The 22,209-nt window shown below is 34.1% G+C and overlaps 4 protein-coding genes across 7 annotated transcripts; 3 read left to right on the top strand and 1 right to left on the bottom strand.

The window, feature by feature from the left end:
- Positions 1-594: 594 nt before the first annotated feature.
- LOC143451909 (serine hydrolase-like protein) lies at positions 595-5,813 on the top strand. Its single transcript, XM_076952687.1, has 11 exons — positions 595-727; positions 847-996; positions 1,846-1,959; positions 2,150-2,191; positions 2,433-2,452; positions 2,665-2,751; positions 3,297-3,394; positions 3,663-3,745; positions 3,923-4,034; positions 4,238-4,328; positions 4,928-5,813. The coding sequence occupies exons 1-11, from the start codon at positions 688-690 to the stop codon at positions 5,066-5,068; spliced, it is 978 nt and encodes a 325-aa protein (XP_076808802.1). The 5' UTR covers positions 595-687; the 3' UTR covers positions 5,069-5,813.
- Positions 5,814-5,816: 3 nt separating this feature from the next.
- Positions 5,817-10,991, top strand: LOC143451908 (serine hydrolase-like protein). Of its 3 annotated transcripts, none has more exons than XM_076952685.1 (11): positions 5,817-5,981; positions 6,103-6,252; positions 6,408-6,521; positions 7,694-7,735; positions 7,851-7,870; positions 7,992-8,066; positions 9,208-9,311; positions 9,530-9,609; positions 9,724-9,838; positions 10,183-10,270; positions 10,737-10,991. In XM_076952685.1, exons 1-11 carry the CDS (start codon positions 5,939-5,941, stop codon positions 10,875-10,877), a joined length of 972 nt encoding a protein of 323 aa, XP_076808800.1. In that variant the 5' UTR covers positions 5,817-5,938; the 3' UTR covers positions 10,878-10,991. The 3 variants fall into 3 exon arrangements, with proteins under 3 accessions (XP_076808800.1, XP_076808799.1, XP_076808801.1); XM_076952684.1 differs by having other exon boundaries at positions 9,530-9,645; XM_076952686.1 differs by lacking the exon at positions 10,737-10,991 and adding an exon at positions 10,405-10,730 and having other exon boundaries at positions 5,841-5,981; positions 9,530-9,645.
- A 2,066-nt stretch (positions 10,992-13,057) lies between these two features.
- Positions 13,058-20,023, top strand: LOC143451910 (serine hydrolase-like protein). 2 transcript variants are annotated; one of them, XM_076952689.1, is made up of 12 exons: positions 13,058-13,870; positions 13,963-14,033; positions 17,153-17,302; positions 17,711-17,824; positions 18,041-18,082; positions 18,226-18,245; positions 18,463-18,537; positions 18,653-18,756; positions 19,013-19,092; positions 19,230-19,344; positions 19,597-19,684; positions 19,872-20,023. In XM_076952689.1, exons 2-12 carry the CDS (start codon positions 13,994-13,996, stop codon positions 20,010-20,012), a joined length of 969 nt encoding a protein of 322 aa, XP_076808804.1. In that variant the 5' UTR covers positions 13,058-13,870; positions 13,963-13,993; the 3' UTR covers positions 20,013-20,023. The 2 variants fall into 2 exon arrangements, with proteins under 2 accessions (XP_076808804.1, XP_076808803.1); XM_076952688.1 differs by having other exon boundaries at positions 13,059-14,033.
- Positions 14,511-17,086, bottom strand: LOC143451905 (uncharacterized). Its single transcript, XM_076952679.1, has 2 exons — positions 16,465-17,086; positions 14,511-16,384 (listed from the first exon to the last, which is right to left on the bottom strand). Exons 1-2 carry the CDS (start codon positions 16,784-16,786, stop codon positions 15,012-15,014), a joined length of 1,695 nt encoding a protein of 564 aa, XP_076808794.1. The 5' UTR covers positions 16,787-17,086; the 3' UTR covers positions 14,511-15,011.
- Positions 20,024-22,209: the final 2,186 nt, after the last annotated feature.

The raw sequence follows: 22,209 nt of genomic DNA, 5'->3' as shown, positions 1-22,209 counted from the left end.
TCACATTGATACGTATAACGGTTAGCCAGTCATATGTGCAAGCCAAACTTATGTACAATCATATTATATATTATAAGTTTATGTAGGAAGGTGTATTTGGTTGTTTTTGCTGCTAACAGACGCCTAAAAATTTCACAAAAAGCATACATAGAATAGTAACTACTTTTTCTGTGATTGCCTAATGCACTTGAGTAATACTTCAATATAGGGCGTATTTCTGTTACGAATATTTCTATTAGTCATATTACAAATACACATTTTGTATTTCTATTATATTGTGTTGTTTTACAAATATCACAAAAGCATTTAACCCAACATATATGTTTAAATTCTGTGCTGTATTAAAAAAGCTTCAAATTGGATTGGAGATTTTCATGAGGTGTTAAACAAACAATGACAGAAATCTTATGATTGTTGTTGTGTGAAAACGTTTGTTTGACATAACTGCCCACAATTTTAGCGTCGTTTTTACTTCAGTTTTCCTGCTTTTCTTTTTTTCTTGTTTGGTTAAGTGTTGACTTCTGTAAACTATAAACCTTTGTTAAATGCAATAATTACAATTTTGAAGCAAAAGTTTTACTGATAAAATATGAACAACTTGAACATTATTTTAATTTTGTTTAGGAATTACCAGTAGATGAAAAAGTTTTGCAATAAACTGTTAATTTTGTTCTAAAGTTACCTACAATGACTGGCTGTTGTGAGTACATTAGCTCCTCAAAACGTGGTAAGTGCGTCTACTGTCAAATGCTTTGTTACAAACACAAGGTTTTGTTGGTTAAGTTTTTAATTCCCAATAATATTTAATGACATTGTGTTTAGTTAATTGGCTGCAACTTTATTCAGGACTCACCAAGGAAATAGAGATTCTAGTTCCATGGGGAATAATTGCCGGCAAAGTTCTCGGCGATTCCACAAATCCACCTGTTTTGTGCATTCATGGATGGTTGGATAATTGCAATACATTTGACAACCTGATTCCTATGCTACCAAAAGGTTTAGTTTGTGTATTACCAGTGTTGATTTTTTGTATTAAACACGTTACATATACTTGATCAATGTTGGTCAGTTTTGATAAACATTGGTCACTTTTCACAAATTAGACTTTGTCAAATTTAGAGCAAATATGTTTAGTTGTAGAGATTTTTACTCATCATATAGAACAGTGGTTCCCAACCTTTTTTGGTGTCGGGGCCGAATTTCAAACTTCATAGTACGTATGGAGCCGCATGAAAACACTCAAGTAATTATAACGAAAATTTTAAAGCATGAAATCATGTACCAACGAATAGCAACACTAACAGGAAAAATAACACAAATCAATTTAATGTCCAACTTGGCATTGGCTTTGAGCTTTAACAACTTTGTCAAAGCGAGGCGCAAATGTGGTTTAGGATTCAGGAGGCGGTTTATGATTCGCAATAAGTAGACAATGGACCATTCACAACAGTATAAAGTAGGCTACAAGGTGTAACTGTAAGATGTAAAATGAAAAATTTGTAAACAATTTTGACCTAACGCTATAAATTTTGACCAATTTTTGACTTTTTTTGACAAGTCAAAAAATAATCGCCCTAATTATTACAATTAGATTTTTTATTTTTTTGGAGGATTTTCAGGGGTCATTGAGAGCCGCAAGAAAGCTACCTTGGAGCCGCATGCGGCTCTAAGAGCCGCGGTTGGGAACCACTGATATAGAAGATACAAGAGAAATTCTTTTTCAGAATTGTGGAAAAAAGCTCCACCAAGCTTGGCGGGTTATAGGTTCAATTTTACTCGAGCGTAACCATTTTCTCTTTCATATTTTAAATTGTGAGGAAAACGTGCTCCCATTTTGCTTTTCAGACAATTTCTTCGTTTTCATTGATCTTCCGGGCCATGGTCTCTCTTCCCATCTTCCTCCAGGAATGTTTTACTCGAAAGATCACTACGTGTTTGTTGTTGACCAGATCGCGAACTGTAAGTCACTTTGGTTTCGCCCAAAATCCATTTCCCAATGGATTTCATAAAAAAATTTAAAAATGTTTAAAGAAAAATTAAAAACTCTGTTGTTTTAGCCATTAGTTTTGATTGCAATGATATATGAGTTCTGTCATAATAATCGACTAATTAATCATAATTAATTAATTAATGCTTGTCATACAATTAGACTTCTCATGGGCGACTTTCAATCTTTTGGGCCATAGTCTTGGTGTGTAGTGAGTCGTTTTGTTGTTTTGCAAAGATTTATTTGTAGGTGTAAAAAATAGGTGTAAAATAAAGTTTGAAAGATGTATAAAGTAAAGAACTGAAGTAAGAGTAAAAATGTATAAAGTTTATTGGTTTTCGGTCATAATCGTGGTAATTCTTTGCGGAAATATTGATTTATGAGTTATAAGTGTCTGGGAGTTTTGCATAAGGTTTTCTGTATATCATGAAGGACTATTATTTAGGTGGAATAATTTCTGTTTTTGTAAGTATTAGGTCATTTTATATTTGTAATGGTATTTAGTTTCACAAACAATTGAGCCTGGCGCATTTACGTAGAACATCTGCATAAGCATTTTAATTTTTATAAACATAACAATAAATCCAGAAAAATAAAGATATCAACATGTTTTACTGCCTTTCTATATTTTTTCACACACAAAACGTTTGCTAAATCAGTAACTAAGTTGCTTTTAGTACGCTGGCACGTTTCCAGAAAAAGTAGACAAGACAATATGTCTGGATGGTGTTGTTTATGTCAACGAATACATCGATGGCTTGGATGTGAGTAACAAAATCGATTGAAATATTTTTTTGCTTGTCTTGCTTTAACATAAACATTAAACTTTATATGTCACAGTAATGCTACATACAATGTTATACTCAAGTCAAGCACAACTTTAAACTTTGAACTAATTTATTCCCGTTATTTTACCCATTTTCTTTTGCTTACAGCAGGCATGCACAACTCAAAACAGTACACGGGCCGTTTTACGGAAAAAATATTTTTCGCGGGCCGCGTGCTAACGTTGTTGTAACTAACGTGTAGCCTACTTTATATAATGTGACCGATTAACCGTTGAATAAGAGATATCGTTGAGAAGATGGTTACTGTCAAGAGACGGTTGCCTCTCGCACTACAGTATCTAGTTGTTTTTAACGCTTAGCGGCGGTAAAGCATCGGATTCGTTGATTATGTAACTGTAACCGTGGAGAAAATGCCTGAATGAGCGAAATCACGGAATATCTCGTGGGCCGCATGCGGCCCGCGGACCGTATGTTGTGCATGCCTGGCTTACAGTCTAATATATATTTGGAACTTGTAATAGAAGCCTGACGTACAGTGGCTTAAAGGTCGAATACAATATTATAATACCTTGAATAAAAAGAAACCAAAGAAGACGACTTATGACAAACTCAGACAACGGTACGCGGCTTGGAGCTAAATTTTTATCATCTCTTGCGTGATCTTCATTTCTATTTCATTTGTGTTTTGATTTTTTGGAGAGCGTGAAGTTGCTCCCAGCTAGAAGTTAGATTGCACTGTTTTATCAGTTCAACCACCTGTTTGATTGACGATCTAATAATTAGTTATCTAGTTAGTTATTATTAGTTAGTTAGTTAGTTCTAATTATTAGTTATCGATTAATTATCTAATTATAATTATAACGAACTAATTTTCATAAAAATTGCAGGCTCCTAGACAGAAACTTTGGACTTAAGTCTGTTGAAATAGCGGATGCTCTTCTGGAAAGAGGATGTAAAAAGATGGAGGATGGCAAGTTTTTGTTCAGTTTTAGAGTTAATTCTGTTTTTATTGCATGCTCATTTTATAACATTTCAGTGTGTTATGACATTTCAGGAACCAGTAAGAAAAAATGCTTGGTTTTGTGTTGTCTGTGTTCTTATGAGTTCTACATTTTCAAAGTTGTGTTTTTTGTTACCTTAATTGCAGGTTATGTGTTTCGTCATGATATAAGACAAAGTACTAACTCCTTCATAGATGTCAGTTACAACACTGGACTTCAGTTTGTCAGCAACATTAAAGCTGAAAGCTTAGTAATCCAGTAAGCCGACAACTTGTAACGGCGTTAAAATTTTTTGCAGATATTTTACCTTCTATTTATGAACATCGTGTTTTTTAAGACAACAAAGATAAATAAATGACCAGCCTTGTTATTTTTACTCTTGGTATGTCTGTTTTCTATGCAAAGAGCAAACTCCACATCATATTCTTCATATTCCTTATGTTTGTGTTGTGTCAATATAGTGGACATGATGGTGTCATGCAACGATCTGTGCCGAAGGAACTTCGAAGCTTTGTGAGTTCATCGTTAGAGCAATCATTTCGACACAGTGAGGTCAGTGACATGCTTAAGGTCATAAGCTAATTTGAAGTCTGAAGCAATTTTGCTTAGTTATACACCTTGTTTCGTGATAATGATGAAAAGCGGCAATTTTAATTTTTAATTTTATAGTTTTAAAGTATTTTAGTGGGTTACAGAAATCAGGACTGGGAATTTAGCCGAATTTCCTCAGTCGTTAGCCAGATGGCATTGGTCGTTAGCTCCCATAAATCAAATATTTATTCATAAGAAATGTGATGAAAAGTGTTGTATTAACAATTTTTGCCGTGCTAGACCACAAAGTTTACCAGGAAAACAAAGTATTGTAGAAGTAAAGTGATTAAGGTTTTCGGCTATTGGCTAACAAAATCTTTTGTTGCTTGTTGGTTTTAGTCGCAAGCTGCTATTAGCTGACCAAATTTTTCCAACCTTAATAGAAGTGTCATTAACTTACTGGTAACCTGTGAAAAATTAACAATGACTTTTGAAAAACATTTTATCTGAGGTTCATCTAAAAATGATCGAATAAATCAGCAGCATATAGCATTTTACACCTGTTTTTGCTCCGCATTTAGTATTTTTGATTGCATAGGTCTTTAATTGTTTTTGTTTAGTTCTATCAAGGTGTAGTGGTACAAGGAGGCCATTACTTGCACTTAGATGCACCCGAGAGAATAATTTCACTTCTAACATCTTTTCTGAATAGACCAATACGAAGTGGATTACGTCTTGAATTGCCAATTTCAAAGTTGTGAATCTGTAGTCATTGAAAATATATCTAATACTGTAGTTAAAAATATTGGATATGATTTTGGTATGTTTTTGTATGTGCTTTTAAGGTAATAAATTCCTGAACCATTATATTATATATGATGTTTTGTGTTTCTTTTTACCAGAATGTTTCTTTTTACATTAAATGTACTTAGGGCCAAAGAACATCATTTTGTTATTGGTGGATTGTTAATGTCATATTAGTAGTGTGTTTATATGTTCAAGCAGTTCTTCTACTATTTTGAAGTGACTTTTGCCAGATGTGAAGCTTTTGAGGTCATGCACCAGTTTTCAGCACTTACATGCATTAAACTACTTTTTATCCACTTGTTTCTCCTCTTTTTGCAACTTTACCAATAAATTGTATCAAAATGTTTACTTTAAAATTCTCAGTCACAGTCACATATTTTAGACGTTGATGACGTACTTTTTCTCTCAGAGTCATTTAATCTGCTTGTATTTGTCATTCACTCATATTTTTATATAACTCTACGTATCCTGATTTTTGTTACTGGATTCGTTCTGCAATATATTCTGTTTTTGTTATTTTGATAAAATATTTACCATATGAGTATTACAATTGTTTTATGTAAACCAAATTGTTTGTACTGACCATCTACGACAGCGAATGCGTAAAGTTATTATGTTAAGTTTACATTATGTGCTATATCAGTACACATGCCATAAGTACCACAGCATATTCCTAAGTGTCATTGTTATTGTCACAAGGTTATATATAGGGGGGTGTAGTGGACTTGACATAGCATGGACAGGTGTTTGACTTAAAGGAGTCTAGGTTTAACATTTTCTGTAAATACTGGTTTTAAAGAATCATTTACAACTGAAATTGAAAAATGTCGGATGAAAGTTTTTCGCACACTGAGTCATCAAATGCAGGTGAAATTGGTCATTCTGTCACTAGGAGTTAACTTATGTTTTTAAAGTTAAAAAAGTTGACTTTTTTGGTTTTGAATGCTGTGTTTAATCATCCATTTTACCTACATTTTTTCTGCTTTAGGATTCACCAAGGAAATAGAGATTCCGGTTCCATGGGGAATAATTTCTGGCAAAGTTCTCGGCGATTCAACAAATCCACCTGTTTTGTGCATTCATGGATGGTTGGATAATTGCAATACATTTGATAAATTGACTCCCTTGCTACCCTGTGGTAAGTTTAAACAAACGAATACAGTTTTTAAATGTTTTTGTGAAATAGCCAAGGACGTTTTTACTAGATGAAATAAGCATTACATAATAAATAGACACAAAATATTTTTTTCCTTTTAACAGTTTTGTTGAGGTAGACTGAATTTTGCTTTTCAGATAAATATTATGTCTTCATTGATCTGCCTGGTCACGGCTTGTCTTCAAGTTTTCCTGTTGGGATGTTTTACACACATTTCGATTTTGTCGCTCTTATAAACAGACTAACTGACTGTGAGTGCTGGATAAATTACATTGTAATTTGATGTTACGTGTGAGTATACCTAATTGTGTTATAATTATATATAATTGTTAATTATAATTATATATAATTATATATATTATACATAATTGTTGTATATTCAATCGATTACATTAATATTAATTTAATTAATATTACATATTGGTTTATCATCTACATGAATATATGTATATATACAGTAGAATTCGCCTATATTGACACTTCAAGGGGATGAAGAAAAAGTGCCAAAATAGGCGAATCAATGTAAATTGTTCTTAAATTCCGGTTTTAGCTCAATGTAAAGGCTTGGTAAGGGTCAAATGTGCACTCTAATCAGCACTGCCGCTTAATTTTATGTTTTCTCGTACACTACGGCAAAGAACAACACAAACAAGATCGTGAAAAATAATGGTAGTTGTATTTACATGTAATGCGGATGCAGATGGTACTGACGCGGAGCAATATGGCGTTACTACAGTAAGGTACAGTATTTACTTCCTTGCAAAAAAATCGCTAATTTTTTTCTGTTTTTTTTGCGACAGCTTTGTTCAACACATGTTGCTGAATTTGTTAGCTAATGTAAGACTTCTTGGTTGTCGTCGCTGCTTCTGAGGTAGCAATCTAATTTCCTGATTGCTGCCAACATGCCATTGCGTCTAACATGACGATTTGTGGACACTGCTTAAGTCGTAATAATTCATAGTGACATCATGATTATTTCAAATACGACTAGGCAACCTAAACCGTCATACGATAATGTCATAAGTGGGATTACGTCACGGAGTGAAAAGAAGAACTACAACTGTCTCTATAAACGAACAAAATGCTCTGGGGGATCAAAAAAGGTGTCGATATAGGTGAACTCGAATGTACTTAAAACATAGGAATTTCCCTGGGACCAACGAAAAAGTGTCGATATACGCGAATTGTCGATATAGCCGAAGTCGATAAGACGAATTCTACTGTATATATATGCCATACAGTATACTGCAATATATTGTGCCTTTTCAGTTATAAGTATTATACATTAAAAAGAACTTGCGTCATGTTATACTCGTTTATGTTGTACATAAACTTTATACTTTATGTTTATGATTTGTGTTGCAATGTATTTTTAAAATGAATTCAAATGAATTTTTAAAGTATAATTTCAGTTTATTTCTAGACTTTGAATGGAAAGTTTTCAGCCTTATTGGACACAGCATGGGTAAGTTCTATCTTTTGTTATATTATAAGCTTGTGATGCATTTTGCTAATGGCAGACCGAAACTTTGAGTATTTTATCTAATTGCTTTCTAAATGGACATTTTTATTTGATTTAGGAGGAAACATATGTTGTGTGGTAAGTCTGTTACAACGATGGCAAACAGCAAGAATAATCAGCATGAAATATATGTCTAAAACTTACTTTTAGAGTAAAGTATTTTGCATGATTAAGTTATTAATTTCAAGTTACTGAAAAGTACGCAGGAACTTTTCCGGAGAAAGTGGATAAGTTGATCTTGCTCGACGTGGGAGGGGTCTACCCGCTCCCAATGGTGAGTACATTTTGTGAAAAATAGAAAAACTAGAACGTAACTTACAGAATTTAAAACTATATAACATTAGGATGTGTTTGTTGTTAAGTAGATATAGTTATTTGTATAATGAGCAGGTTTAGGGCGAATACAGCCAGAAAGTATTCGATTCCATTTATCTCAAATACAAATACATTGATTTAAAATGTATTCGAATACAAATACTCACCAACTGTATTCATAAATACGTTTATGAATACACTAGGGATAAATCAATGTTAAAACTTCACAGTAATGCTTTATAACAAAAGAATTTTCAAAAACTAATGGAATCGTCTAGCCTATAACAGATTCGTACATTAGGAATAACTTTTCTTATCTCTTTGAGAAACAACAAGGTTCTTAGGCTCGCACTATTTCAGCGGAAAACATTGTTCATTCGAAGCTACTTTTTACAGTTTCTTGTTAACCTCATTTCAATATTATAACATAGTAACCTTGATCTAACCTAAATCTACCTTCAATTACACCCTAAATAACTAAAATCAACTTTTTTCACATTAATTCTCCTAATCTAACCACCTGTCTTTAACAGCGGGTTGCTTGAATTACGTAAGGTGAAATAGTCACTTCCAATAACGTGTGCTCGAATATTATGAACCCATTACTTTTGCAAATAAATCGAATGTTGACAAAAAACAGCATTGTTGCTATTAAAATGAACCTTATAAAAGCAAAATTCACTGAATTCAAGTGATGGTGTCCTGGGCTCCTGGCACAGGGCCCGCAGTTGTTGTGTTTTTCAATTCACATGCAGTGGTGTCCATAGCCTATGTGATGTCATAGAATAGATAAAATTAAGATCTGCCTTTATTCACGCCTGATTCAATATTTCACTCTGGCGTTAAACAATATGGTGAAAAGGCGGATCATACCAAGAAAAATTGAAAATACTTTGTTAATGTATCCAAATATGAATTGTTTGTCAATGTATTAAAATACCAATACTCTTTAAACTGTATTCATTCGTATTTCAATACAGTATTCAAATTACCCAAGCCTGATAATGAGTAAGTACCAATTACAGTAACTAACTAGTGGTTATAAACTAGATGTGCACCAAGAAATTAAACACTCAAGATTGACAGAGATATTGTTTAAGGGTCTAGAGGTACAACATCTACGGTTGTCAATCAAACATTATCTTCAACATGAAACGTCCAACAGGTCTCACAAGATGTACACCTATGAAAAAGCTAAAGAGAGGTAAAATTGTTTTTATTGATCTGAAGTTGCCAACATTTATTGACCTGTTGCGTTCAGACAAGGTTCATAAGTTTAAGCAGATTCATTGCTGCGTTGAAGTTGTTCTAAATCCATTAAAGTTGTCCTTTTAGAAAACAAAATCCTTGTGTGTATTTGAAAAAGCTGCTGTCATTGCTGTAATTATAAGGTATCCAAAGAAATTGGTGTATTTATTTCAGGTTGCTAGGCGCAAACCCATCATTAACTGAAGAAGCTGCAAATATACTTTTAGAAAGAGGAGTTAAAAAATTGGAAGATGGTAGAAACTTTGTTTTATTTACAATTGCCAGTACAAGTAATGACTTGAAGTGAGCATGTGCACCCAATACACACATCAACAACCTCGTTTTCAAACTAAATTTATGTTGCTTAGGTACTTACAGATTCTTGAGAGATTTCAGACATAACTATCATGTACCCACAGGAGTTTATGCTGTGAATGGTTTGGATTTTCTATCTCGTATTACTGCTGAAACTATGCACATAATGTTAGTATTCTTGCATTATTGGCTTTATCACTTATAAAACCCAGCGTAGAACTGCAGATGAATAGATAACTTTACTTTGTATGTAAGTGCACAATAGTGTTCATCACTGGACTAATTGGAGTCAATGCACAACTGGTGTTATCACAGTGCTTATTATCACAGGAGAAATTTAGTGCAAACATAACATAAACTATCTTTCTTGTATTGTTGGACATGTGCCTTATCGGTTTTGAATCGTTTATTTTTCATTATCACCTATGGCTTCGTGAAAAACTGAAAATACTAACCATTATACCAGTGTATTCAAATGCTATGAGTTTAATGCAATACTCGTGTGATTACAGCGCTGATGATGGCATCACGAAGAATCTTAATGCTAAAAAAATGGAAGTTTATAATTATTTTATGGACGATGGCTTCAATGATTGTGAGGTAGAGTATATTTTTACCGTTGTATGTGTTCTCAATGATGGTCATTATATTTGTATAACGCAAAGGTTCTAGTTGAGTACTGCAGATGTTAAATTTTAGTTTTCCTACTAAACGTGTGTTTCTTGTTTAAATAGCCTATGTCAGGGGTGGGCAAACTTGTTCAACGAAAGAGTCACTTGCGGAATACTACAGAGCGAGCCACAAAATCAGTAGTGTCAATACAAATACGATAAACAATGCATGCATAATGAACAATAATGGATATTACTATTCAGCTAGAAGAGCCACAAAAACATGTCGGCGAGCCACAGTTTGCCCACCTTGGGCCTATGTCATATATCCTAGTATACGAAATAACCCTACAAGTATGATACCTATGTTATTGAAAGTTCGATACGTCGTTAAATAGCCTATGTCATATATATCCATATTGTACAATCAAGCCTTAATTTTGTTTTCAATGTAGTATTACAGACATGTTGAAGTCAAAGGGAAACATCACGTTCATTTATGTCACCCTGAAAGAGTCATCCATCCTATGACGTCACTACTTGAGAGACCTCTGAGGCCAGGGTTGAGATCTGAAAGCTCAGCCTCGAAATTATGACAGCTACTTGCAATAATTATTTAAAACTATTGTAAAGTCCCATTCAAGGAGGTTGAATTGTTGCAAGAAGTCATAAATTGACTGACTAATTACTTTTTGTTTATCTTTTGTAATGTGCAATTGCTAATGTGCTTTTGTAGTGTGTTTTACATTAATTGTGATTAAAGACAGGAATTGCAAAGTGATTATTTTATAATCAATGAGTTTTTAATATTATTTGTAACTATATGCAATCTGATTTCTTGAAAACTTTATGAAACGTGTGCAGCCAAACAGTGGCGTGATTCAAATATTTTAACATCCGGTTCTCTCACTAGCAGCATGCCATATTAACCCGGGGCCGATATACATAGATAAACGCACCTACTGTACAATGCAGATGATCGATATACGCGATTATCCGTTATATACGAAACTGACCCTAAGCACAGCACGCAGGCTCGCTAGGTCCTAATGTATTAATTATCCGTACAGTATAGTACAGGGGTGGGCAAACTTTTTGTACTGAGGGCCACATTTGAAAAAATGTTGCAGCCGGCGGGCCGCACATTCTCATTACAAAGTAGGAAAATTTACCCGGTGTGTAAATAAACGCATATTCATATTAAACACAATTTTTGTATTCCACACTCAGTTACGTTTAAATCTATGCAATCATCATCACAAAATTTAATGAGACTTGTGCAACTGTTCACAGTTTTACGGTTACGGTAGGCCTACGGTAGCCGCTACCGTAATTGTATTTTATGATCAAACAATTGAATCAAGCAATGCGTGAGAAGTGTATGTTGCAATACATGCGCGACTGACGCCTTACGGTATTACGGTAGCCGCTACCGTAATTGTATTTTGTGATCAAACAATTGAATCAAGCAATGCGTGAGAAGTGTATGTTGCAATACATGCGCGACTGACGTGTGTGTGTTTACGCACTGAAAGTGAAGAGAAAAACACACTCGTAAAGGGAATAATATTTTGTCATGTAACCTGTTTAATTAAAACAATAAGTGATGAGTAGGAGTTTCTGCAAGTGCCGGCGGGCCGCAGAAAATGGACCCGCGGGCCGCATGCGGCCCGCGGGCCGTAGTTTGCCCACCCCTGGTATAGTACACGCGATACCTGTATATCACAATTCACAAGTGAAAGATCGAATCGAGTGTGAAGAATAACGCACTCTTTCTTCTGTGACAATAGCAATAGTACTGTCAACAATCGATTTCTTTGCAATGATGAATGGATCCGTTTTATACGAGATTATATGCGAGTTCTACCGTATTGTCACTGCACAATGCGTTGTAAACACGTGTGCTTGCAAGTTGTAACGTTACTATAATTATTAGGGCTAATAATAGCATGTTATTAAACGCGGGAATGCAGTGCTCGAAGTGAAACATAGGCCTATACATACGCTTGTTAACAACCGGTTCGCGGAGGTCATTAAAATTCCAAAAACCATTTCGCACGAATCACTGCAGCTAACTGACCTGAAAAAAGCCCCAGTTTGGACAAGAAAACGTGGTAAAAAGTAAAATGTTCAATACATTGCACAATACCGCAAAACAGTAAGTAGCTGTAACTAGTCGTTTATTTCAATTGATGTCTTTGCTTAATCAGTTAATCATTTTCATTTAGTGGTTTAATTCATGGTTAAGTATGATAATCTTTATCCTCCGACTGAAGAAAGTCATTCCACGACTTAAACTGGACACTGATTCTTCATCGCTCGAACCCTGGTTACCGAGCTAGCTATTGTGCAAGTTGAGATTGTTGCTCATTTTTTTGGGGGTTTTTCATTTTTTCAATCGTATTGCCAAAATTTCAAGTACTGTAACGTATTGTTGGTCTGTAAATAATAAATTAATAACTTTTATAAACATGCGTGTATGGTTTCTACAAATGTTTTTTTTGTCAAACCAAATCGTCTAATGGAGTAGGTAGTCCTTGAAAAACTAAAAGCGGTGTGGCTTCGTAAGTGTTGAAAACCTTTCTCTTTTTGGGGTGTTCCCCAGTACAAATTTCTCATCTCAGTTCATGAAATATCATTAAAATGGGAACTGGTCAAAGCCTGTTTTGCTTTGGAAGCAAAGATAGAATAATGAAAATGAGTCTTAAAGGTTGCCAGAGAAGTAAAGCTGACAAAGCGCCAGTTGCAATAAATTCATTTGGAGCTTAAGTGATGAGGAATCATCAAATCAGTACCAAAGCACACTTTGGCGCAGTCACAACAAAATTACTGTTTTTTACCACTTGCTTCCTGTTGGAAGCTTCAGTGGAAAGTAGCCTATGGCAGTTTTCGACGATCAATCGTGCATGCAAAGTTTAACATTTGGCACTTGTAACGTCAATTCTTCAAAATATCCAAGTCGTTTTATATTTGTTATAAAGTATCGTCTTTAAAACAACAAACTTTGCCTTGTTTGTTTAATACAAGCAAGTAAAACTGTGTCTTTACATGAACAATTTCTCATTGAAAACTATATTCCAGTGTTGATAGACCAGTGGAGTGATATTTGCTTAAATTTGTCATGCATCGCTGCATATTGGATTAAAATGAGTGGCTGTCAGTGTTGGATTTATCAAGTGAAGTTTAATTCTTAAACAAGAAAGCTTGTCAACCTTGTTCTGTTTACTTCAAATGTTAAGTGTAGTAATATATCAGTACCTTAAGGTTGGTATGTGGTCAAATGCTTGAATACTCTTTGCCAAGTTTGTTTCCACGGCAAGGGTGTAAAAACCAGCTTAATTTGTTATTTCAAGTTTTATGTTATGCTGAGCTGGGTCAAGGCTAAACATAGTTTAACTTAATTGCTTTTCAGTTCTGGGTGATTTAGGAACCACACGCGCTAGTGTGGCTTGGTCATTTGAGGTCAAACTGTTTTGTTGAACAAAATTTATCATAATAATGCTGTTTAATGAAAGGTCATTCTTTAATTAGAATGCGTTGCATGAAAAGAAACAATGCAGATTTCAAAATCACAAATTTTTTCTGTGAGATGAATACTGCCTTAGTTATTTATTTCTAGTTTAATGGGAACAGGTTTTTGGTCACTGTCATGCAAGAAATTCTTCATGTGATTTTTTCCAGCTAATTCATTTTTAATTTCAAGAAAGAAACAATGAAAGAAACTTTGACATATTCTGGTACATCTGTCAGAGGTGATTTTTGTGATAATTGACAGTTAAAGCGGCCAAAATGCTGAACTTTTATTGTTTAACCAGTAATTTATTTCACCTATTCTGAATGGTGTTACCCATTGTTTAGGTTGTCCATTATAAAAATCATGTCAGCAAAAAAATTACCTGTTACTATTTACTGTTAGTAATAATTTACTATTTAAGTATGGTTTTCTCATTTATATTCTGTTAGGGTTAGTTGTAAGTGTCATAGATTTTGGTTAGGCTATAATTATATCAATTAAATAAATTTACTTTATACATACATTTTATTTGGTGCAATAATGACAGCCTACTAATTTTGCTGTGTAGGCAAAATACAAAATATTACTACTATTGCACTATTTGTCATATATGATATAAATTTATTGCAACTTTATTGATAAATTATACACTGTGCTGCGTTTGAAAATTTTTTTTCAAAGGTCAAAGATGTTTTAACTGTTTCTGAATCGATTTTTTGCGCTGAACTCAAAAATGCAACCAGTTTTTTTCAATCAGGTCAAGTTTTTTTTCTATCACATATTTAATTATGCTAGCTTTGGTCATTATTGTGCACAAAGAAACTAATTTCTGTGGTAGCTTAATTGGTCATGCATGTTGTCAATTTTCGCAAGATGGTATTTTTATTTGAATGTAAGGTTTTTGCAATGACAGCCATTTTAAATACTAAAAAAATATAATGACACAGTTGAAATAAAGGCACTTACAACTAACCAAGAAAGCTTCCTAACACATAATTTTGTTCAACGGCGCTCAACCTAAAAGTAGAAGTTAATATGTTACACTATAGACACGTAAACACTTAACATCACAAATGTGTTTTAAATGTGAAATACTTGCCAACATCAATGTGTGAAATAAAAACGAAGTGTTCAAAATAGCTTAACACAGAAAGCGTTGTGCGGCACATGATGATATTACGACATTAAATGCAATAACAATATAAATACAAATGATTTATGCTGACAAAAAGTGTCGCTTCAAAGATTTTCTTCTATGTGTGGAATTGGGAAGATCTCTTTTTAAGCACCAACAGTAATCTGCAAGCATGTTTACGTCCCAGTATCCTTGGTACCTTTCTTCCATATGGCGAAGGTCTTGGTGGAATCTCTCTCCCTGTTCTTCGCTGTAGTCACCACAGTTGTCAGGAAAGTAATCTAAATGCGAACTCAGAAAGTGCATTTTCACAGACATCCGGGCTCCAAGGGATTGAAAACTTTCAAGCAGCTCTTTAACCTGTGCTTCATAATCAGGGCTTCTATGCTTTCCAAGGAAGTTTGAAATTACTGCTCGAAATCCTGTCCATGCTCTTTTTTCTACTGCACTCATGTGTGCAGTAAAACCTTCGTCTTTCATCAGCTCACGGATCTGTGGCCCATCAAAGACTCCTGCTCGTAGCTTCGCTTCAGAGATACGTGGAAATTTCATTTGTAAGAACTTGAAGGTTGGGCCATCTTTATCAAGTGCTTTGGTATAGTTTTTCATGAGACCAAGTTTAATGTGGAGAGGTGGCAAAAGAATATTTTGTGGATCAACTAAGTAAGCAAATTTGACATTTTTAAAACCAGGTGTAAAACTTGTTCTGGGTGGCCAGCTAATTTGTGTGTAGTGGCGATCATCAGCCCTCGAGTCCCACAGACACAAAAAACATGGATGTTTAGTGTAACCGGCCTGTAACCCAAGAAGTATTGAAATCATTTTTAAGTCACCACATATTTTCCATTTGTGTTGGCTATACTGAAGAGATTTCAAAAGGAATTTCATGTCTTCATAGCATTCAGTGAGCTTCACTGAATGTCCAACAGGAACAGAACCAATCTTATTGCCATTGTGTAGTAATACTACCTTCAAACTCTTTACAGATGAGTCCAAAAACAATCGCCATTCTGCCGAACTGTAGACTATGCCCAAAGCTGATATTAATCCTGAAACATCTTGACAGTATACTAGGGAATGGTCTTCGTCATAATTGAAATATTTTCTAAACTCTTTATCTCTATACCGATACCAGAAATATGTGGTGCATGGAGCTAGCAAGTTGTTCTCACGTAGTCGTGATCCTAGGAGCTGAGCGGATTCTTTGGTGAGATTTAAATCTCGTGTTAGGTCATTCAGCTCAAGCTGTGTAAGAGGCTTCGGTTGGCTTGTACTTTGCTCTGCATCCCATGTGTCTTGTTCACTTGCTTTGCTCTCTGCAGATGAAGAACACTCCATTTCACTTATTTCTCCAGGTGGTTCTGGAACAGGAATACCAGGGCCATGTGGTACTGGTTTCATGGCTGAAGGAACATCAGGGTACTTCACATGTTGTTTGTTCTTCCGGTTTATTCCTAAAATGAAAAAGAACACTGTTACTCTTAAATCAAGCAATTAATGAAAATGCCTCCATACAGTGCAAGTATCAGCATACCTTGTAAGTTGGTCATGCAAAAATAACATTCAGTGACATGGTCTTTTCCTTCTCTCCATACCATAGGAATACCAAAAGGAAGGCTCTTTATTTTCTTTAGGCTCCATAATCTCAAGTTTTCAACGCATGCTCTACAACATATGTGCGGAGCAAATGCCTTGTCCTGATCGCCTAGTTTTAATCTAAAATACGCATAATATGCTTTCTTAACAAACTGCGTAATTTTTGCTTGGCGACTGCGCAGGGTGACCTTGCCACATATGTAACAGAACCTGTCTGGATCATTTTTGCACTTTCTCATTGTACTGTAAAAACAAATCATCTAAACTGCACACTAAACTAGCCTGTAAAAACAAGTTCAGATGTTTAACTTTTCAAGCACCAGGTGCATTCGTTATGTTCTTCTCATTGTGATGTCACTGAAGTTTCATCAAAACTTAATTCAAAAGCTAAATCATTTTTATGACACCACAAATCTCAATCGCAAACGCTGAAAGCTGAAGTTGTCAAAAATTTCAAATGCAATTTGCCAAAAAACTAGACCTGATTGAAGAAAACGGATAACAGTTTTGGATTCAGCATCAAAAAGTACACTAAGAACCGTCAATACTTTAGTAACCTAAAAATTAACGCAGCACAGTGTTACTTTTATTAATATCTAAATCACCTGTTATAATTGTTACAACAGGACTCACCAAGGAAATAGAGATTCCAGTTCCATGGGGAATAATTGCCGGCAAAATTCTCGGCGATTCAACAAATCCACCTGTTTTGTGCATCCATGGATGGTTGGATAATTGCAATACATTTGACAACCTGATTCCTCTGCTACCTGCAGGTTAGCATTCTTACGCATACTCATGTAGGATATATACAGTAGAAACTTATTTAACTGAAAATTGAAGGAATCGATTGTGTCACTTTTTGTTATTGAGTTATCTGTTGTTGTTATATATAAAAAATTGGTCTTATTGTGCATTTTACCATCTGGACCTCTAATTAGGTTACTTGGATTTATTTAACATTTTATGTTAACAAGATTTCGCTGGATGTACTTATGTTTTACTGTACATATTTTGATATATATTTATCATTGGTTAGTTTTGTGTGAATTGTTATCATGGTAGTTTGCATTTTTGTGCAAAAGTCAATGTCAAGTTTTTGGCCATTTGTTACAACTCTGTAAAGGCCTTGCCATATTATGCACATTTCTGAAAGAAATCAGCAGAAAAAGTTACTTTTTCAGATAAATATTATGTCTTCATTGATCTGCCTGGTCATGGTTTGTCTTCAGATTTTCCACCCGGCATGTTCTACACAACCTTTGATTATGCAGCTCTTGTTTACAGATTAGCAAATTGTAAGTGATTTTAAGCAACTAAGGCAAGTAATTAATGCAATTTCAGAAATCCAGGTGAAGTTTCTTTTGTATCTTACTTTATTTTTACTATATTATTTAATTATTGGTCATAAAGTTTTATCCATGATGTAATCGTAGTTAGTTTTTGGTTAGATATTGGTATGTCGAGTACTATTTAGTTTTAGTAATTTGCACAATCATCTTTCTTATATTTAGACTTTGAATGGAAAGTTTTCAGCTTCATTGGACATAGTTTGGGTAAAAATGTTTACTATTTTTTTATTTAAGTGTGAAATTAATGTAGCTGTGACAGTGCTGTAGTTATGATGGTATACATTTTAGCGGTTGACACAAGTGCAAAAGTCAATTAAAAGTTTGCAACTAAGATTTTTTTTCTTTAGGTGCTGTCATTGGGGCAATGGTAAGCTTGAGTTTGATTCCTGATGATAATTATCACGATAAAATATAAATTTAGTTAAAAATACATTTATTAAAATGTTCTTACAGATAAGTACCAGGCAACTGGGCGTTGAGAAAGAATGTTTTAGGGTTAATGATTGACTGTTTATAGTCATTTCATATCAAATACATTTCATATAAAATATATTTCATAACGGAAAAATATTCTTTACTTTAAGTTTGCAGGTTCTTTTCCTGAGAAAGTGGACAAACTTATTTTACTGGATGAAGTTGGCTTCTTTCCTATAAACGTGGTACTCAGTTTATGCCAAATCTGTTTATTGAGTCTTTTACGGATCTAGCAATAAAAAAACAGCAAAATTTTTGCAAAGTTTTTTCAGGTGATGTCTAATTTTATTTTATGCGAAGGGCAATGAAATAAAACAGTTTCGTTCCTCTGTTGTTGACTACTATCAACATGAGAGTTATGACAAACCCTCAAAAACTTATTCCTACCAAGATGCTAAGAAAAGGTGAGTTCATTGTTGCTAAAAATGTGACCTTATTGCTCCTGTAACGTATTTATACCTGGGCTACTAGGTTAGTTAGTCAATTAGTAATACTACTGGGTCATCAGCCAAAAAATTAGACAGTGCATAATGCCTGCTGGACTGTATAAAACCAAAACCACCTACTTTATACACATGAAATTGAGTTATAGACAAGACGACTACAATTGTTTTGTGAAATAGAGATAATTTGACTAACATAGCGTGGTTATATGTTCAGGTTGCTGAATGCAAATCCATCTTTGACTGGTGAAACTGTAGATGTGCTTTTAGAAAGAGGAGCTAGACGACTTAAAAATGGTTCTTGTTTAATGATTGACAAAAATTAATAATTAGAAATAAAAACGTTGATAAAATTGCATGTGAATGCAACTGCATAATTTGTGAACTTTTGTTGGTGGTCATCGAAATTTCTAAGGTTCTTTGTGTGATGACAGGAATGTACGAATATAGAAGAGATCGTCGCCATAGATATCAAGAGCTTTACGCAGTGTATGCTGGAAATGTGTTGGATTTTCTTACTCGAATTGCCGCTGAAACAATACACATTATGTCAGTACTGCTACATTTTATATTTCAGTTTTCACTATACTGTATTACCTTTTGTTACAGTAGGTTCTGCTGCTGTTTGTAAAAAGTATAATCAAAATATTAGTTTAAAACGTTTTTGAAGAAATTTGGGGAAATATTGCAGTTAATGTTTACAAGAATATGATACTGTAACATCATGTCACATCAAAATCAAACACATGTTTATTTTGTAATATCGAGATAAATGGTTATAGGCAAACTAATGTCTTACAGTGCAGACAATGGGGACTTGAAAAACAAAGAGCCCAACCTAACAGAACTGTTCAACAGCTATTTCAGAGATGGATTTAACAATTGTGAGGTATTACATAATGTGTTGCTGTTTCATTTGAATCAATTCAGAGATATTTACTTTCAACGATTTCCGGTTCATCTGTGAACATATTGATCTCTTCAATTTATTTAAATGTATCTTATCTAAGTGCGAAGTCTGTAAAACGCCTAAATTAATCTATTTACAATTACTAAGTAAGTATCCGATTCTTCAGTATTACGGATATATTGAAGTCAAAGGGAAACATCACGTTCATTTATGTCACCCTGAAAGAGTCATCCATCCTATGACGTCACTACTTCAAAGACCTCTGAGACCAGGATTGAGATCTGGAAGTCTTATCTCAAAATTATGAAGGCTAATCTAGGCTAAAACAAGTTCGTGATCTGAAACTTTTTAGAAGTGCACATATTATTTGAATTTGTTGAAGCTTTCTTACAAAGATACCATTTTGCAGTTGTTTATTTATTTAATGCCTGTGCAATTAATTAAAGGCGCAAAAGTTGTCAATTGTCATGGAACACTCTTAAATTATTGTAATGGTAAGAAACAGATGTCTGTTTAATACAATTCAGCTTCTAAAATGCCATTTTGCAAATTGTTTTTACGGCGCTTATTGTTTGTTACCACTTCCTCCTTAAAGCCGGACTGTACTAGAAAACGTGGTTTATACTTTTCCTGATCAATTTAATTTATTTGAATTTTTATGGGTGTTAGGTTTAGACCTGTAACCTGTACGTTTTTGATGCTTTTGTGTATTTAATTAGTTTGAATTTTTAATGAATGTTCAGTTAAACTGTGCCTTCAGTTGCAAATATTTCAACCGTCTATCTTGGTAGCCGTTTTCATAATTTAAACAAATAGCGTTGATATTTCTACTTTTCTTACTTATATTCAGAATGTGCTGCGTTTCAATCAGAAGAAATAACTGTCTAAGTTATTTCTTCGTATTAATGTTATTAAATATACCTGCCTTAATTGTGATTTTCATCATATTTTCAATGTTTTATAATTTTTGTTTTTTCAATCTCATTTTTAACATCGTTTTATAGTTTGTGGCGTTTCGCGTTTGTTGTAACTAAGCAGATTTTGAACATTTTGAGTACTGTAACTTACTTCATCCCTTTTGAAAGCTTATAATCATAAATATGTTTTTCAATATGTTGATAATTCATCATCATGTGTGTGTTTAAGCTCAACAAAAACTTTGGGTGCACAAACTGTTTTTGTTCAATCAGACAGCTGTTGATTGATTTTTTAGTTATTAATTTGAACAAATTTATTCCGCCCGGTACACGGCGCACAAGATAGCGCCTTCGTTTAGTTGGTGAGTGCATTACTATTTACTAATAGCTTTAGTTGTAGTAAAAAATAAATAAATATACTTTGTATGCGTTCCTTAAGATTGTGACATCAAATTCCTGTTCTTTACGGTCCTGAACATTAAGGTTTAATCTTGCAAAAAATACCTTCTTTGACACAGTACTGGTAATTTACAACGACTTTTCTAATCTCTTCCCTCGTTCCGTTATGACCTGAGGTCATTGACCCGCTAACCTGTCTGTGCCAAGTACGGTTTGAAGAACATCGCTTTGTTTGATCATAATCGCCTAACCGAGACCTGTAACATGCGATGTTTAGGTACCAGATATGTTTACGGTGATTCAGGTTTTTATTATCAAAGCAGTACAGTATGTAAATAAATAACCCGGTGACGACTGTTTGAATAATTTTGCAAATGAGTAACATACCGCCCAACGACGTCGGTAAGTATCTATTCTGTTTCCGTTAACAAACTGTGCAAATGGGATAAATGTTGCCACAGCGCAATCTGCAAAATTTTTTGCGGTCAGTACGCCTCCTGTTAGAGTATTAGACAAACAAATCAGACTACATTGGATTTTATTTAATTGCCAGATTATTTTAAAAGCTATGGACAGTGGCAGACAGCTGATCCTCATTAGTCGAATATTCTACATAAATAAAATGTCTCACAGAAAGACATGTGAAACTTCTATTGTTTTTTTTTTATATAAGATAAGAACGCTTTTAAAAATGCGAAAATCATTCTTTCACGGGCTACAACAATTGTTCCCATTTAGCCCCAGGCATTGTCGTCAATCGAACTGCCGTATTCTTTTGAAGACAGCGATGACATTTATTATACTTTATACTTAATGGAGCTGTATTTCTTGTCCTCAATAATTTTCGCTTCCCAGATGGCTTCCCATTGTCTATTTTTATGTGAACATTGTCATTACATTTGGTTGATTTGACTCCATTGATCTTTAAGCCAAGCTTCCGGCCATGATATAAGTTGTAGACAAAATACGCACAGTTGACGCATATTTGTACCATTTTCCCATTTCCAAAGCACAATTATAATTTGAATTCTAACATTAATTTGATACTGTTTTAAAGTTGTAAAGAAAATATTGAAGCAAGTATATTAAAGCAAAAGTTTTCTTGCCTTGTAAGTGTTAGAATATCAAACATTACTTACGGTACCAACACAAAACGGTTTGCCGTCGCCCTTGTGAAGTGTCAAGAAA

The sequence above is a fragment of the Clavelina lepadiformis genome, chromosome 4 (assembly GCF_947623445.1).
Source record: "Clavelina lepadiformis chromosome 4, kaClaLepa1.1, whole genome shotgun sequence".
Lineage (NCBI taxonomy): Eukaryota > Metazoa > Chordata > Ascidiacea > Aplousobranchia > Clavelinidae > Clavelina > Clavelina lepadiformis.
This window is presented reverse-complemented; position numbering and strand designations above follow the sequence as displayed.